Source organism: Molossus molossus, unplaced genomic scaffold, assembly GCF_014108415.1.
Source record: "Molossus molossus isolate mMolMol1 unplaced genomic scaffold, mMolMol1.p scaffold_m16_p_9, whole genome shotgun sequence".
NCBI lineage: Eukaryota > Metazoa > Chordata > Mammalia > Chiroptera > Molossidae > Molossus > Molossus molossus.
Genome location: NW_023425403.1, coordinates 30,712,169 through 30,729,467, shown reverse-complemented (window position 1 = coordinate 30,729,467; position 17,299 = coordinate 30,712,169). Strand labels below are relative to the sequence as shown.

The following is a 17,299-nucleotide window of genomic DNA, read 5'->3' as shown; positions in this document are numbered from 1 at the left end:
ATCAAAATGCAAAACGTTCAAGACAAAGAGAGAATCTTAAAAGCAGCAAGAGAAAGGCAGCTAGTTACCTACAAGGGAGTACCCATAAGGCTGTCAGCTGATTTCTCAAAAGAAACTTTGCAGGCCAGAAGGGAGTGGCAAGAAATATTCAGAATGATGAAAAGCAAGAACCTACAACCAAGATTACTCTATCCTGCAAAGCTGTCATTTAGAATCGATGGCCACATAAAGAGTTTCCCAGACAAGGAAGAGCTAAAGGAGTTCATCACCACCAAACCGTTATTATATGAAATGTTGAAGGGTCTTCTTGAAGAAAAAGATCAAAAATATGAACAAACAAAATGGCAATGAATACATATCTATCGACAATTGAATCTACAAACAAAACGAACAAGCAGAACAGAAATATTCTCACAGACACAGAGAACATTTTGTTGGCTGGGTGAAAAAGGTGAAGGGATTAATAAGTACAAATTGGTTGCTAGACTGACAAACCTCAAAGGGAAGGGGGTGGGGGGTGGGAAGAAATAAACCAAAGAAGTTATATGCATATATGCATAACCAATGGACACAGACAACAGTGCGGGGAAAGGCAGGAGTGGGGCGAGAGTGGGGAGGAGAGGGTCAATAGGGGAAAAATGAGGAACATCTGTAATACATTCAACAATAAAGATAAGTTAAAAATAAGAAAAAGATTTTAAAAAAAGAAATACAATGGAAGTAGCTAAGAGAGTTGATTAAAATAATGCATGGACTCTAAACTACATTCACTAGTAAGGGAAGAAAGCAGAGAATTAATAGAGAACAGAAAGTAAAGTTTAACATAAAGTAGTATTTATCTACAAACTATCTATATTATAGTGAAAGCTATTTATCTACCAATAATTTAACAGACAATTGTTTGAATCAAATCCTAGAAACTATACAATGGGAGATAAACTGATTATTAATTCTGAGGTAATTTTTCCTTTACTTGAAACTATTGTAAAATATTATAAAATTAAACTATCCTATAGTAATATTTCCAAGCAGAATAAGAAAAAAATCCTTACCTCATGATTATAATCCAGGATTCCTTTTAAAATTTTCTTTAGATTGCTTATCTGTTTAAAGAGAGAGAAAACAACTGGGTAAAAGGCAAACAGATCAAAATACAGTTTAACAAAAAATGTCTAAATCAACTAATCAATCCAGTTAATCATAAGGTAAATATAAAAGTAAAATTCAATAGCATTTCTGAATTACTACCATCATCATCAAAAAAGGACTCTCGATGGCCTCATTTATTGAACTGAAGACATTTATGTAACAAATTAAGCTTCCAATAATGTTAAATTTTCAGTATTACGACCACTGACAAAAATTAGAGGGTAACTGACTGAGATTTAATGGTAAATAATTTAAATTATTCAGAATTTCTGCAGCTAAAGAAAAAATGTACCATCCTTAACGAAGACTTGAGTTCAGTGCTGTTTTCTGTAGAAAAGTGGAGATGCATCTTACATAGAGGTTAAATTCTATGGTAAAAGCATTAGGCAAAATTAAGATCAAAATTACCTTTCGAAATCTCTTAAAGTAACCTATAACGTATGTCTCCAAATTCCTCCACTGTCAGAAAATACTGCTGTTTCTTTAGTTGAGCATCAAAGTAAATATTTAAAAGCCATAAGGTTAAAAAAATACTATTATATCTTAAAATACTAGGATAACACTCGCATTGCAAGATACTTGTGCTATAAGAAGCAATCTAGAAACAGACAGGATGGGGGACTGACATACAGATGTCTACCAACACTCACTCACTCTTGAAACTACAGGCAGAATCACCTGTAGTATTTACTGTAAGCCGTTATTTTTTCCCCTCTATTTTTTTGGTTGACCCAATTTATACGGTTGCATTTGTGTTAAGTTAAATGTACATATCATATGATTGTGTTGATCATCTGCCTAACTGTTCCTAGCCAATGTTAGTAGTTGAAGATGTCCTAGGACAGAAGACAGTAAAACCTATGGCCATCAGCCAGGGCTGGTTTGGTTCAGTGATTATAGCGTCGGCCTGCGGTCTGGAAAGACCCGGGTTCGGTTCCCGCTAAGGGTATGTGCCTCGGTTGCAGTTTGTCCCTGGCCCTGGTTGGTCGTGCGGGTGGCAGCCACTCGATGCGTCTCTTTCACGTCGATTTTTCTCTTTCTCTCTCTCCCTCCCACTCTATCTGTACAAAAAATGGAAAAATGTCCTCGGGTGAGGATAAAAAATAAAAATAAATAAAAAAACCTAGGGCCATCAAATACAAGAGGCTGAATCACAGCAATGAAATCCAATGGTTAACATAGACATTTTAAATAATAAAAAAAAAAAAACTGAAAACTTTATTTAAAAAATAATTTCATAAATAAACTAATGTTTATACTTCTAGAAAAATTTGGAGACATGAAAATATATAATATACTTTATTTTCGTAGATTCATTTTTTTCATATTTGACCATTTTAAATTAGAATGCCTTAAAAATCATTGTGTTCATGGGCACTGGCTGAATAGCTTAGTTGGTTAGAGCATCGTCCACTATGCCAAGGTTGTGGGTTCTATCTCCCGTCAGGGCACATACAAGAATCAACCAATGAATGCATAAATAAGTGGAACAACAAATCAGTGTTTCTTTCTCTATTCCTCTCTCTCTAAAAATCAATAAATAAAAACATTTTTTTAATCAATGTGTTCACTTAAAATGGTATTTCCCAATATTTTCTCATTATTACCACTAGCAACTACCATTGGATATTCTAAGCACTATCCTAAGTACATTACATACATTAACTCATTTATTTCTATAAGGTGGATCCTATTATAATTCTTGTTTCACAAATGGGGAAGCTGAGGCACAGAAAGGTTAAAAGACTTTCCCACAGATAGTAAATGGCAGAGTTGTGATGTGAAAACAGGCACTATGGCTCACTATGCTTTACTATTTCACATTACATCTTTGGTGAGCAATTTCAAGTTACATCCAATCTTTATTTCTAGATTATTTCACCAAAGACTACCTAAGTTTCTAAAGCTCACTGGGCACATCTGATAAAAAATAATTTTAAAAAATCAACAAATACTATACACATACAAGAAAAAGATTAATACAGATAGAAAAAGAAAATACCTTTAGCCTCCAATTGTCTCCCACTTCGGTTTTGATTCTGTTTAACCAATTTTCATCAAAATATACAGGGTCTCTACAAATAAGAAAAAGTTGGCATATTAAGATCATGTAGCTATCAAGCTAAAACCAAACAAAAAACAACAAAGAAAACTGAAACCTATCCCATATCATCACTTGATTGCAACATAAACATGTATTTGCCACATATCAGCCACTGAATAACTCGGTATATGAGATGGAATACAATTATATATTTCTCTAAAATCAATTTGTCTGATTTCAGCTCATTAAAAAATGTACATAATTGAGCCCTGGCTGGTTTGGGTCAGTCATTAGAGTGTCAGCCCTCTGACCAAAGAGTTGTGGGTTCAATTCCAGTCAAGGGCACGTACCTTGTGTTATGGTTTGGTACCTGGCCCTGGTCGGGGTCGTACGGGAGGCAACCAATTGATGTGTGTCTCTCACATTGATGTTTCTCTCCCTCCCTCCCTTCTTCCCTCCTTCCTTCACACTCTATCTGAAGATAAATGGAAAAATATCCTCAGGTGAGGATTTAAAAAAAATAATAAATGAATAAATAAAAACATACATATGTTATAAAAACCAACAGATGAAAAATAATAACTTAGTTAATAGAGTTTAAAAACAAATTACAGATAAATACACTAACTTGGAATTACTATAACTTGTAAACACCACACTAATATCTAAAATTTTTAAATAAACATAATTTTATTTGTTTTTTAAATAAATTTTATTACTTTAATGTTTTATTAATTAATGTAGTTACAGATGGTTCTCCTTTTTCCCCCATTGACAGCATCCTCCCGATCCAGCCCCCACTCACAGCATTGTCGTCTATGTCCATTGGTTATGCATATATGCATATAAGTTCTTTGAGGGAATAAACATAATTTTAAGTAGACAAAAGAAACATATTCTAAAGATTAAAATAAAATTTTCAGTTAATGTTTCAAAGACCGCCGTCATTTCTTACTTCAAACGTCACCTATACTGTTTCTAAAATGTCAATTTTTTAAAATAATAATAAATTGAACCTATTGTCTCAGATATAATACTAGGTGTTAGACAAAGCTGGACACCATTCCTGTTTGCAATAGGCTTAAAATCTATGATAACATTGGTGTGGACAAACAAACTGAAACAAGGATAGAACCTGAATATATTTATGGTTACTTTTCTTAGGAAAACCTCCCAAACTTCTATAAACACGAGAGAGAGAGAGAGAGAGAGAGAGAGAGAACACAACATAACAAAACTTTTTAGCCCAGCGTGATCCTCATTTCAAAGGTTCTGAAACTGATGCTCTAAGCAATTATTGGTTCAACACCACAGAATGTTTGTCTACGTTCTCATTCACTGCTGTATTGCCCAATACCTCATGTCCAACACACAGCAGACTCTATAAATATTTGTAGACTGAAATGCATCTGGAGAGTGGTAGCACATTCATTTAATAAGCTTCCAACCTACTACTTGGGGACAGAATATAGCAAGAATGGTAGTCTACAGCCTTCTTACATTCAGTGTGACTTTTCCTAGTAATAATTTTGACTCACTATGCAGAAATCTAGCCATAACTCTATTTTGATAAGCAGTTACAATTTCAGCAATGTTTTCTAAGTAGCCCTTAATTGATACTGTCAGGCTAGGATAAAACAATGTAAAAGTAATTTTCTCCAAAAATTCAAAAAATTGTAGTTCTGCACAGATATGGATATAACAACTGATAATCTTACTGGGAGTGTTATAAGAAGCTAAAGATAACTTACTATGCCCTGACTCTTGCTAAAAAAGAAAAAAAAAGGAAACGAAACTTACAAAACTATTTCCTGAGATTTTCCCAGTAACATCATATTTGGCTGTAACTTATGTACCAGTCAAATGCCTTTACAGAAAACAAAAAATTAAATTTTATTTCTACTGCTAAAATTATTTAAGCACTGTAATGTTCTTACTAAACTCACCCAAATGAAGATGGGATCCCAAACACACACTTTATTTGGATTCCATTCCTTAATAGGGTATTTTTATTAGCAACACTTAGTATTTTTATAGATATTTTGTTTCTTAGGTCTATTTTCCATTAATTTTTTTTCTTTATTGGTTTTAGAGAGAGAGGTAGGGAGAGAGAGATCAAAACATCAATGAGAGAGAACATCGACTGGCTGCCTCCTGCATGCCCTCCACTGAGGAGTGGGCCCACAACCTGGTCATGTGCCCTGACCAGGAATCGAACTGGTGAGCTCTTAGTGCATGGGTCGATGCTCAACCACTGAGCGACACCAGCCGAGCTAATAATTTTTTAATTAAATATATTTTGGTTCCCTTCCATTAAATGTTTATTGGAGAGTTAGCTATACCTAAGGGAAATGGAAGCATATGTCTGCTCAAAGATTTGTACACTGATGTTCACAACAGCTTTATTTGTCATAGGCCAAAACTAAAATAACCCAGATGTTTACCAGCAGATGAATAGGTCATGAAATAGCCATACAATGGAATATGTACAAACTATACATACAGGCAAGAACATGAACATATCTCAAAGTAAACGTGCTACATGAAAATGAAAATGAATCTATAGTAATAGAAAGCAAATCAGTGGTTGCCTGGAGATATATAAGAGGGAAAGGAGTGGCAGGAAGGAGGGACTGAAGAAACTTTTTTTTTTAAGACAGAGAAAGGAAGGAGGAGAAGAGAGAGAGAGAGAGAGACACACACACATCAATTTGTGGTTCCACTTATTTATGAATTCATTGCTTTTGTCTTGTGTGTGCCCTGACCAGGCATTGAACCCAAAACCTTGGTGTATCACGATGACACTCTAACCAACTGAGCTACCTGTTCAGACAGAGGAGACTTTTTGAAGTGAATGATATGTTCATGATCTTGACTGTGATGATAAATTTCATGGGCATCTACATAGGCAAAAATTTATCAAGTTCTCTACTTCAAAAATGTGTGATTTAGCCCTGGCCAGTTTGGTTAGAATGTCCACCCATCGACCAAAGAGTCACAGGTTTGATTCCAGTCATGGGTGTGTACCTCAGTTGCAGTTCATCAGGGCCCTGGTCGGGGTCGTGCAGGAGGCAACCAGTCGATGTGTCTGTCTCTCTCACATAGATGTCAATGTCTCTCTCTCTCACTCTCACCCCCCCCCCCCCACTCTATCTGAAAATCAATGGAAAAATATCCTCAGGCGAGGATTAAAAATAATAATAAAAAATTAAGAAGTGCGATTTATTGTATGTCATTATTATTTCAATAAAGCTTTGGGGGAAAAAAAGGGTGGAAAGCATTAAAAAGAAATGAGCTATTGCCCTGGCCAGTTTGGCTCAGTGGTTGGAGCGTCGGCCCACAGACCAATGAGTCACAGGTTCGATTCCAGTCAAGGGCACATACCTCAGTTGCAGTTCGTCCCCAGCCCTGGTCGGGGTCATGTGGGAGGCAACCAGTCAATGTGTTCCTCTCACGTTGATGTTTGATGTTTCTCTCTCTCTCCTTCCCTTCCACTCTATCTGAAGATAAATTAAAAAAATATCCTCTGGTGAGGATTAAAAAAAACCGAGCTATCAAGCCACAAAAGCACTTTGAAGAACTTTAAATGCAATATTGCCAAATGAAAAAGAAGCTGACAAAGAAAATTCTGAGATATCCTAAGAAATTACAACAGGCTAGAAGGTGGAAGAAAAAGACAAAAAGGGGTTAATCAGTTGACAACTGCTGTGCAAAAACAAGACTGCTCATACTCCTTACTGTACATTGGAATTATTAAATCAACTTCCAGGTGACTATTTTTATAATCCTCAGCCCAGGGTATGTTTTTTATTGATTTTAGAGAGAGAGAAGCATCATGTGAGAGAGAAACATCAACTGGCTGCCTCCCATACACACCCCAACCGGGGATTGAACCTGAAACATAGGTGTGTGCCCTGACCAGGAATCAAACCCATGACATTTCAGTGTGCAGGGCAACACTCCAACCAACTGAGCCACCCTGGCCAGGGCCCAGGTGACTAATTCTAAAAAGGGAGAACACCCAGGTACTGTTGAACCATAGGAGTCTCCACTTGTTTACACACATGCTTATGGACTCTGCTGAACTAGCCCTGCTTCAGCTTCTCCCATCCCCTTCGGCTACAGCTAATGTAAATTCTTTCAGAACAGCTTATATCTTTCTCCCCACTACCTGATGTGTAGAAATGCCTGAAAAAGTCTGGGACAAGGGATAGGTTGTCTTTTCTATCTAGCCATGCTGGTGGTGGTTTAGACTCCATGCTCTGAGACTGGCCTTCCTTTTTGATAGCAATGGCCTAACAAACCCTTTTCTTTTAAAAAGACTTTCAGCTATGGAAGTTAAAAGTTTTGTTTAACAAATCCAATCTGAAAAAGGCTATATACACTGTATGATTCCAACTACATAACATTCTGGAATAAGGCAAAACTATGGAGACAGTAAAAAGATCAGTGATTGGCAAGGGGTGGGGGGAGGGAGGGATGACTAGATGGAGTAAAGGGAATTTTTAGGGTAGTAAAACTATTTTGTATTATACTATAACAGTGGATACATGTCATTATATATTTGTCAAAACCCATAAAATGGCCCTGGCCGGTTTGGCTCAGCGGTTAGAGGTTGGCCTGCGGTCCAGGGAGACCCAGGTTTGGTTCCCGCTAAGGGCATGTATCTTGGTTGCAGTTTGTCCCCAGCCCTGGTTGGGTCGTGCAGGTGGCAACCACCCGATGTGTCCCTTTCACATCAATGTTTCTCTCTCTCTCTCTCTCCCCCTCTCTCTCCCTCCCACTCTATCTGAACAAAAAAACGAAAAAATGTCCTCAGGTGAGGATTAAAACACAAACAAACTTAAAACCCATAAAATGTACAACACAGAATGAACTCAATTTAAATTAAGAACTTTGGGTGATAATGATGTGTCAGTGTGGTAACAAACTTATCACTCTGGTGGGGATGTTGACAGTGGGGGACACTGTGTGTGTGTGTGTGTGTGTGTGTGTGTGGTAGGACAGGGAATATGTGGAAACTTGTCATATTTTACACTCAATTTTAAAATCTCTTTTTTATTGTAATACAATATACATAACACAATTTATCATTCAAACCACCTTTAAGTTCAATGGCACTACGTACATTCACATGGTTGTGCAACCATCATCACTATCCACCTCCAGAACCTTTTCATCCAAACTCTTCTTCACTCATTTCTGCTGTGAAACTAAAACTGCTATAAAAAAACAAAGCCTAGCCCTGGCTGGTTTGGCTCAGCAGTTGGAGCGTTGGCCCGCAGACCAATGAACCTTGGGTTCGACTCCAGTCAAGGGCACGTACCTAGGTTGCATTCGTCTCTGGCCCTGGTCAGGTCCCGCGGGAGGCAACCAGTTGACGTGGCTCTGTTATGTCGATGTATCTCTCTGTCTCTCTCTCTCCATCCCTACCATTCTATCTGATAAAATAGTAGAAAAATACCCTCAGGTGAGAAATAAAAAACCAAACACAAAAAAACAAAGTCTATCAATAAAAAAAGGCCTGTGTGGCTCTGTGAGCCGAGCGTCTCCTGTGCACTGACAAGTTGCAGGTTCAACTCCTGGTCAGGACACATACCCAGGTTTTGGGTTAGAGCCCCAGACAAGGTGTATAAAGAAGGCAACTAGTCAATGTTTCTCTCTCCCTCTTTTTAAAATCAATAAAAAACTTTTTTTTTTTTTTTTTTTAAAGGAGGGGGACATGAATTTACATGAACAAAAAGAAAGAGAAGACAATAACAAAATTTGGGAAACTGGAAAGCAGACGAACAGAAAATGACTTTAAAGAGTACAGAAAAAAAGCCCTGGCCGGTTTGGCTCAGCGGTTGGAGCGTCCGCCTGCGGTCTGGAGAGACCCGGGTTCGGTTCTCGCTAAGGGCACGTACCTCGGTTGCAGTTTGTCCCCGGCCCTGGTTGGTCATGCGGGTGGCAGCCACTCGATGTGTCCCTTTCACATTGATGTTTCCCTCTCTCTCTCTTCCTCTCTCTCCCTTCCACTCTATCTGTACAAAAATTGGAAAAATGTCCTCGGGTGAGGATAAAAGTTTTTCACTTATGAACTCTGACAAAATGAAAAGATTTGCTATTTCCAGTAAAAATCTATCTTTGACACACACATTCTACTGGCCTTCCTCATACCTCTCTGATCCTTCTGTGAGTTAATGTTTTAATCAAAAATGAAATGTCAAATTTCTTCAAGGCCCAGGCTATGCATTTTTCTTCTTACTTTATACCCTTCCTTAAGTGATTTAATCTACATTTATGGCTTCAATGAAAAAATACCCAAAATGCCCTGGCTGGTGTGGCTTAGCTGGTAGGATCGTTGTCCCATGCATGAATAGACTGCTGGTTCGATTCCCAGTCAGGGCACATACCTGGGTTGAATTGGAACCCTGGTAGGGGCATGCATGGGAGGCAAGTGATTGATATATCGCTCTCACATTGATGTTTCTTTTTTTGTTTCTCTCTCTCTCTCCCCCCACTCTTCTCCTCGCTCTAAAATCAGTAAGGCATATCCTCAGGTGAGGATTAAAAACAAAAAAATACCCAAATTGATTATCTCCAATTTTGGACTTCTCTGAACTCTAGACCTGTATGGTCAACTGCTAACTTGGTATTTTCTCTTAATGTCTCAATACCACTCAAATGCAAAGTCCCCCAAACTAAATTCATGATACATCTGCACTCCTCCAAAGCAGATTCCTTTTCAGTATCTCCACATCAGTGGTTTGTACCCTCTTCTGTGTATTTGCTTAAGTTAGAAACTTAAAAGTCAACTTTGATACCTACCCTTTTACTAATTACCCTATATATCAATCATTACAATTTGATTTTCTTTGCCATTTTGGGTCCAACCACTTGTTCCATCTACTTTGCCATCTCCTAGTCCATCTCCTAGTCCCATCATTTCCCTTCTGAGTTACTACAAATTCTTTTCCAATGGATCATCCCTCATCATTATGGTCTTTTCCAATTAATTTTATACCTACAGCCAGAATATTTTCAAAATGTAAATCTGACCATATTAATCCCATTACCCCCCCCCCCCCAACAAGAACCTCAATTGCTTCTCATAGCCCTTGGAATAAAGACACAAAGTCCTACATGGTCTGGCTCCATCTACCTTTTGATCATCATTTTGTTTTCTTTCTATGGCAGTGTTCACCATACTCCATCAGCCTATAAGGCTCCGCATATGCCCTTGCCTCTGCTAAGAAATCTGTTACCAAGCATCTTTCAGATTTAATTTATCTTCACTTACTCAGATAAAATGTTCATGACTTCCTTGACTAAGTTAAATATGCCTCTTACAAACTTTCATAGCACTATGTACTTCTCCCTCTGCAGAAATTGTTACAGTAACAATTTTGTTTTCATAGTTATTTAAAATCTGTTATTCTCCAGGTTATAAAATCTGTGAAGGCCATTACCCTATAGGTTGTGGCTTATCCTTGTATCTCCAGTGCTTGACACAAAGCAGCTATTCAATAAATATCAAACTGGCAAAAGAGGAATTTAACTTCTGGTGAAGTTGAATATATTATACATTTATTTTAAATAGATGATATGCAACAATATGAATAAATCTCATAGACATTATAATGTGTGAAAGAAATCAGACTCGAAAGAGTATACACTGTATGATTCAATTTATAAGATATTCAAGAACAGGAAAAACGAATGCCATAGAAATCAGAATCATCTTCAGGGCAAAGGGTATTAATTAGGGAAGGGCATGAAATGACTCTTGGGGCTAGAAATGTTATGTATTTCAATCTGGGTAATGGTTACATGGATGTATGTATACATATACATAAATACACAAACACAAATTCATCACTTTTTAAGTAGCTTTTCTATATGTGTTATATCTCAACAAAAGGGAAAAAAGGAAGGCATTTTGGGGGGAAAAGCTATTTTTTTTTTTTTTTTTTTTTTTTTTTATCCTCACCCGAGGACATTTTTCCATTTTTTGTTCAGGTAGAGTGGGAGGGAGAGAGAGGAACAGAGAGAGAGAGAGAAACATCGACGTGAAAGGGACACATCGAGTGGCTGCCACCCGCACGACCGACCAGGGCCGGGGACACACTGCAACCGAGGTACATGCCCGTAGCGGGAACTGAACCCGGGTCTCTCTGGACCACGGGCCAATGCTCTAACCGCTGAGCCAAACCGGCCAGGGCGAAAAGCTATAAATTTAAGTATTGATGAGAAATATGCCCACAAGACTTGGTAAATTAAAATAACCATTTTGTAGAACATGATGGTTTCTTATCTTCACCTGGTAATCAATATAGTCTTTCTTCTGGTTTCTGCAAGTGAGAGAAATCCTACCCAAACTAATTTAAACAAAAAATTAATTGACTAACACCTGGAAAACTCACTTAGCTAAGTCCACATGCCCACAAATAATTTTTATTAAGAACTTCAGTGAAACTCTCTAGACCATTCAAAGGCTAAAATGTATTAAGGCACCACTCAGAGGTGACCATGAAAATCATAAGATTACTCTGGTCAGGTTTCAAATGAGCTTCCCTAAGCTCCATCAGAAAGTCTGTGTGCCTGTATACCTGGAAAGATGTACCATGTAAGTTCCAGAACAAAGCGATAGCAAGCTACAGTTTTCAAGTATGAATCCCCAATGCTAAAAGCACACAAATTCTCTGAAATGCAGGCATTCAAGTTTCTTCTCAGATGGTCAACTGTATACGGCTCACTGTAATGTGAGCAACAACAAGAATTCATTTAATGACATTGGTTTTCAATAGAATTGCAGAAATCCTAGTGAGTCATATGTAAATCTTTTAATATCATCAGATTGACAAGAGCTCAGGGCTTCAGAAGATGAAAGTATCCTCCAAATTGTATCAAACCTAATAAATTCTTAAATTCACAGGTAATCCTTTATTTGAAAAAAATTCCCAGGTCAAAAGGTGAAGACAGCTATACAACTATTATGTTTTAAAAGTACATGGAAGGAAACAATCAGTAATGTTTTATATATCCCAAATAAATATTTCATTCCCTTAGTCATTTAGTAAACATGAGCACCCATGATGCAGATTGACCCATAATTGCTGGTATTTGACCATTTTGATCTTTTTTTTTTTAAAGGTCATTTTCATATAGTTTAACCAAACATGAGGCATTGCCCTAGGTGCTAGAACATAACAGAAAACAGAACAAATACCTGCCTCTATGTAAAGCTTACAGTTTGTATATATGTTTGGGGGGTGGGAGAGCAGCAAATAAATGGCATATCAGACGGTATTAACATACTTCACAGAAAAAGACAAATGGTTAAAAGGGATACAGAGCACAGGAGGATGTTGTCACTTATTTTATATGGGTCATCAGGGAAGACCTCACTGTTACATTTCAGCAGTTACTAGGAGAGGGCCTCCTAGATTCTTCTACAATGGCAAAATCTGGTTGGCTAACATGAATATTTCTGCCAAGCTTAAGCTGAAAAACACAAGACCAAGTAATTCTGCTAAACCACTGGAGTACTATAACTATAACTATTATAGCCCTAATTAAACTTGTAGCCAATCTCTTACCTAAACAAGTACATGCCATCAAAATGATCACTGTTGCTTACAGTTCTTATTGTGCAACACGTCTCATGCCAGCACTTTATTTTTTTGTCCACATTTTTAATCTAATCAAATATCCATATATAAGAACATACAAAAAGATAAAGCAATTTATTCTTACATTTTTTGAAGAACCTGGGCCATCACAACCCCATTCGTTAAATCTTCCACAGTCTGGCATGGTGCATCCACATTAAATGTTTGGATCTGAAGGGGAAAAAAACATTCCATGGTTAACTATATAGACGATCTCTCTCTCTTTATTTAATCCTCACTGAGGATATGATTTTATTGATTTTTTAAAGAGAGAGAGAGAGAGAGAGAGAGAGAGCGCGCGCCACTGTCTCCCATATACACTCCAACCAGGGATCGAACCTGAAACCTAGGTATGTGCCCTGACCAGGAATCAAACTCACAACCTTTTGGTGTATGGGACAACATACGCCAACCAGTGAGCCACCCAGCTAGAGCTAGAAGATTTCTTAGGCTTCTTTTTGTGAATACCCCATCTTAAGAGTTGTAATACATTTAAAAAGGAAGAAGAGTTGGAAATATTTTCCCTTATGGGAAATTTTCTACAGGTTATTATTGTAATATTTTTTCCTTTGGCAAAAGAGAAATTGTGGAGGACACTGGTTGTCTTCCAGTGTCCATTCTACTCACAGAAGATCAATCTAAGATGGTCATGGTACCTTCATTTCCTGTACCAATAACTGACTCAGGGATACATAGGGCAAAGACAATTTGGACCAAAGAGATACAAGGGAATGCTTACTTGAATTTCTGGGAAAGAAGAGCTGATCTCCTCTTGATGTGAATATGTTGCCTCAATTACCACTAGCAGTCAGTCACTTTATGACTTTTAAGGGAATCCATGTTAGAATGAGGCCAATGCAGAGAAGAGGTGTAGAAAGAACAAGTCCTGGAGGCCAAAACTGAGCCACTATATTAAAAAACCTTGAAGCCTCCTGTTATGTGAGATAAATCTCTTGTTTAAGCCTGGCCAGGTTGAGATTTCTTCTAATCAGAGCCAAACATATCTCTGCAAATGTAGAAGTCACACTACAGTTAGGTTGGATACTTAACTTACTTTGATTTTAAATGTATTCTGAATCAGAAATAACTTTGTACTGGTCAATATGAAGTGGCAGAAAAATAATAAAAATTATTTCTATGAGTAAGTTAATACAGCTGTGCCAGCAATTATTATACCTAGCAGTGCAGCCAGGACTAAAAAGGAAATAAGTCACTGAGGATAGACAGGTCATGATCTCACACAGTTTATAAGTTAGTAAAATGAAAGAGTATTATAGGAAATGTAAACAGCAAGCACAAAGATTAGAAGTGAGAGTGGGATGCAATCTAGGAATAAATAGCAGCTTGGTATGGATTGGGTGGGGGGTGGAAACTGGAGGAAGAGATGGAACAGGGAAGAGAGTCAAATGGTGAAAGATAGGGTTAAAGAGGAAGCATTATTGTGCAAAACCTCATAAGCCATTTTAGGACTGTATCCTAAGAGCAATGGGGAATAAGCTGGAGATCAAGGCCACGCAATATGCATTCTACAGGTGCGGAAAAAAGTAGGTTTACAGTTGTGAGTACACAAAACACAGTTTATTCTTGTATTATTATTGTATTTTCGATTCTAACCACTGTAAATCTACTTTTGCCTACCCCAGTATAAGGACCATAATGATTCTGTTGAGAATGAGTATCATTATTAAATGAATTCTTGCTGTTGCTCACCTTGCAAATGACCTTGGAAATATTGGGACTAACACTCAGGTGACTATCTGTCTTCACACACATTTTACTGATTGGATTATTTGCCTGCAGGATATTTCAGGATAGCAGTACAATAAAATTTAAAGATAACTGCACCTGCCCTGGCCAGTTTGGCTCAGTGGTTAAAGCATCGGCCTGTGGACCAAAGAGTCATGGGTTCGATTCCGGTCAAGGGCACACACCTCAGTTGCAGTTTGGTCCCCGGACCTGATCAGGTCCTCTAGGAGGCAGCCAGTCGATGTGTCGCTCTTACATCAATGTTTCTCTCAATCTCCCCCCACCCAATCTGATTTTAAATGGAAAAAATATCCTCAGATGAAGATTAAAAAAAAAAAAAAAAAAGATAATTGCACCTAATTACATTAAGGCATAACATTCCACCTGCAGGGTCATAACCTCTTTTTTAATTCCAAGAAGCTGTTTTAACACCACCCAATCTCCACATGACCCTCCCCGACAAAAAATGTGAGAAGAGTAAAGCATGAGATCACCTGGAATTAGTATTTCTAAAGCAATGGTTCTCAACCAGGGGCAATTTTACACCCTATGAGACATTTTAGTTTGTAACAACTAGGTGGGTGCTATTGGTATCTAACAGGCAGAAGCCAGGTATGCTACTACTAAACATCCTATATTACACAGGCAGTGCCTACAACAAAGAATTATCCAGTCCAAATTGTCAATAATGCTAAGGTTAACACACACTGCTGTAGAGCAGTGGTTTTCCAAGTGTAAGGGCCTTAGGCGACTAACAATGGCATCACCTAGAATCTTATTAGAAATGCAGAGTATCAGGCCCCAGCCCAGATACAAACTCTGGACATGGGGCCTAGCATTCAGTGTTTTAATGAGCTCTCCAATGAAGATGATCAATACTAAAGCATAAGAGACACTTCTTAGTTCTAAATTGAAAGCAACTGAAACACAGAGGTGAGATTACTTGTCAAAAGTCACCTGCAGTTAGTATAAAACAAAAATCAGAATTTGAACCCAGGTGGTCTAATTTCAGAACCTATACCCCCCTCCCCTTTTTTTTTTCAAGAGAAAGAGGAAGGGAAAGAGAGAGATACGTTGATGTGAGAGAAACATGGATCAGCTGCCTCCTGCACTCCCCCTACTGGGGATCAAGCCCACAACCGGGACATGTGCCCTGATGGAGAATCGAACCCGGACCTCTCAGTATATGGAACTGTGCTCAATTCACTGAGCCACACTGGCCAGGCAGAACCTATATTCTTAATTACCACATTATACCAACCTCCAATTTTAAAAAGAGTAAAGCTCTAAAAAATATGTGCTTTAACTTTTACACATCTGATTTCTTGACTTGTCCATCAGAGGACAAAAATTGTTGGAGAATGGACTAAGGCAGAGCACAGAGAATGGAATGGGGAAGATACCACATAAAAATTATACCCTCCCTAATTTTACACACTAGTGTGCATTTTATAGGCTGTTAAATAAATAATATGAAAATTATAAGGACATGTTAATGTTACTGGGTTTCCCAGAAGAAATGTATTGAGCCTATGGGATGATTCTTTTTCCATTAGCTTCTTGCTATTAACTGGTAGCATCCCAGATTCTTTCTAGTTTTTCAGTCTCTATAACCTAGGAAAAAGCAATCTTTTCATGTACAGTTCAAGAAATTAGGTTTGGCAGGTGTAATGGGCAGGACAAATTTTTCTAATAGTAAGAATCCATTTTTGACTCAGAGGGTGGGGAGAAGAGGTAGAGTGGAAATTTTCAAGCACATCTTGCTGAACTTGCCTGAAACATAAACTTGGATTTGGAATTTAACCTTAAGATGTTTTCCATTGGTAGGGTGATACGTTGTCTTTTCATAAGCATTTCTCTTTCCATTAAAATTAAAAACATTTGGTTCTTGGGCTAGTAAGTCCTCTGCTACAACAGCAATTTAACCAGCATTTGGGCAATGATATGTTCCATAGAAATAAATTTTGCAGAACTGACTAACAGTTATCCCTTTAAGTGCTGAGCTTTTATTATTTTTACCATTTCTAGTGGAAGAACTTCTAAAATGTACTATATACCTCTTAGCTCAAACTAAATGCTATGTAGTTAAAATAAACTTATTTAAGATTCAGGATCATAATTATGATCTTCAATAATTAAACATGGAGGCTCTTGAAGTATCTAAGGCTGTCAACTCAAAGACTGAATCACCCAAACTGAACTTTGAGTTCTTGCATCTTCTATGTTACTGACACTATTTGTATTTTGCTGAGTGCTGCAGTTACCCTCTAACTGCTCTGTACAAAGAAACCACACAACCAAGTTGGCTATAAGTTTAGGTCAAATAAAGTAAATTACTGGAAATGGGAGTCTTTTCTTTGAAGTGTATTGTATACATTTCCCCTCCCATTTAATTTTAGAATTGTGTTCAGAATTAATCTGGCCTCCAGACATGAGGGGAGCTACAAATGTACTTTTTCAGCTACCTCAAACATTTTCCACATAAACATTTATTCTGCTTTTTATACTGACAACTAAAAAGAGAACAAACCTATCATTTAAACTCAACTTTGTTTGGAAATATTTCAATGTACAATGTTTTAAAATGTTTCCAAATCTTAGAATTGCACATCTTTGTCCCTGATAATCTCTAATCTTCTCTTCAGAAATTTTGCTTGATGAGCCTTCCAGTAGCATTTCAAAGTCTTTTCTACAATGTCATATTCCT

The 17,299-nt window shown here is 37.6% G+C and overlaps 1 protein-coding gene across 6 annotated transcripts in view; it reads right to left on the bottom strand.

Annotated features, from left to right (window-relative positions):
* HOOK3 (hook microtubule tethering protein 3) overlaps positions 1-17,299 on the bottom strand; it is a 106,949-nt gene that overhangs the window by 87,252 nt on the left and 2,398 nt on the right. For all 6 annotated transcript variants that reach the window (XM_036249492.1, XM_036249496.1, XM_036249494.1 and 3 more), the window contains exons 2-4: positions 12,932-13,017; positions 3,152-3,224; positions 1,053-1,103 (exon numbers count right to left, since the gene is read on the bottom strand). In XM_036249492.1, coding sequence (XP_036105385.1) covers positions 1,053-1,103; positions 3,152-3,224; positions 12,932-13,017 — 210 coding nt within the window. The remainder of the gene's footprint in view (positions 1-1,052; positions 1,104-3,151; positions 3,225-12,931; positions 13,018-17,299) is intronic.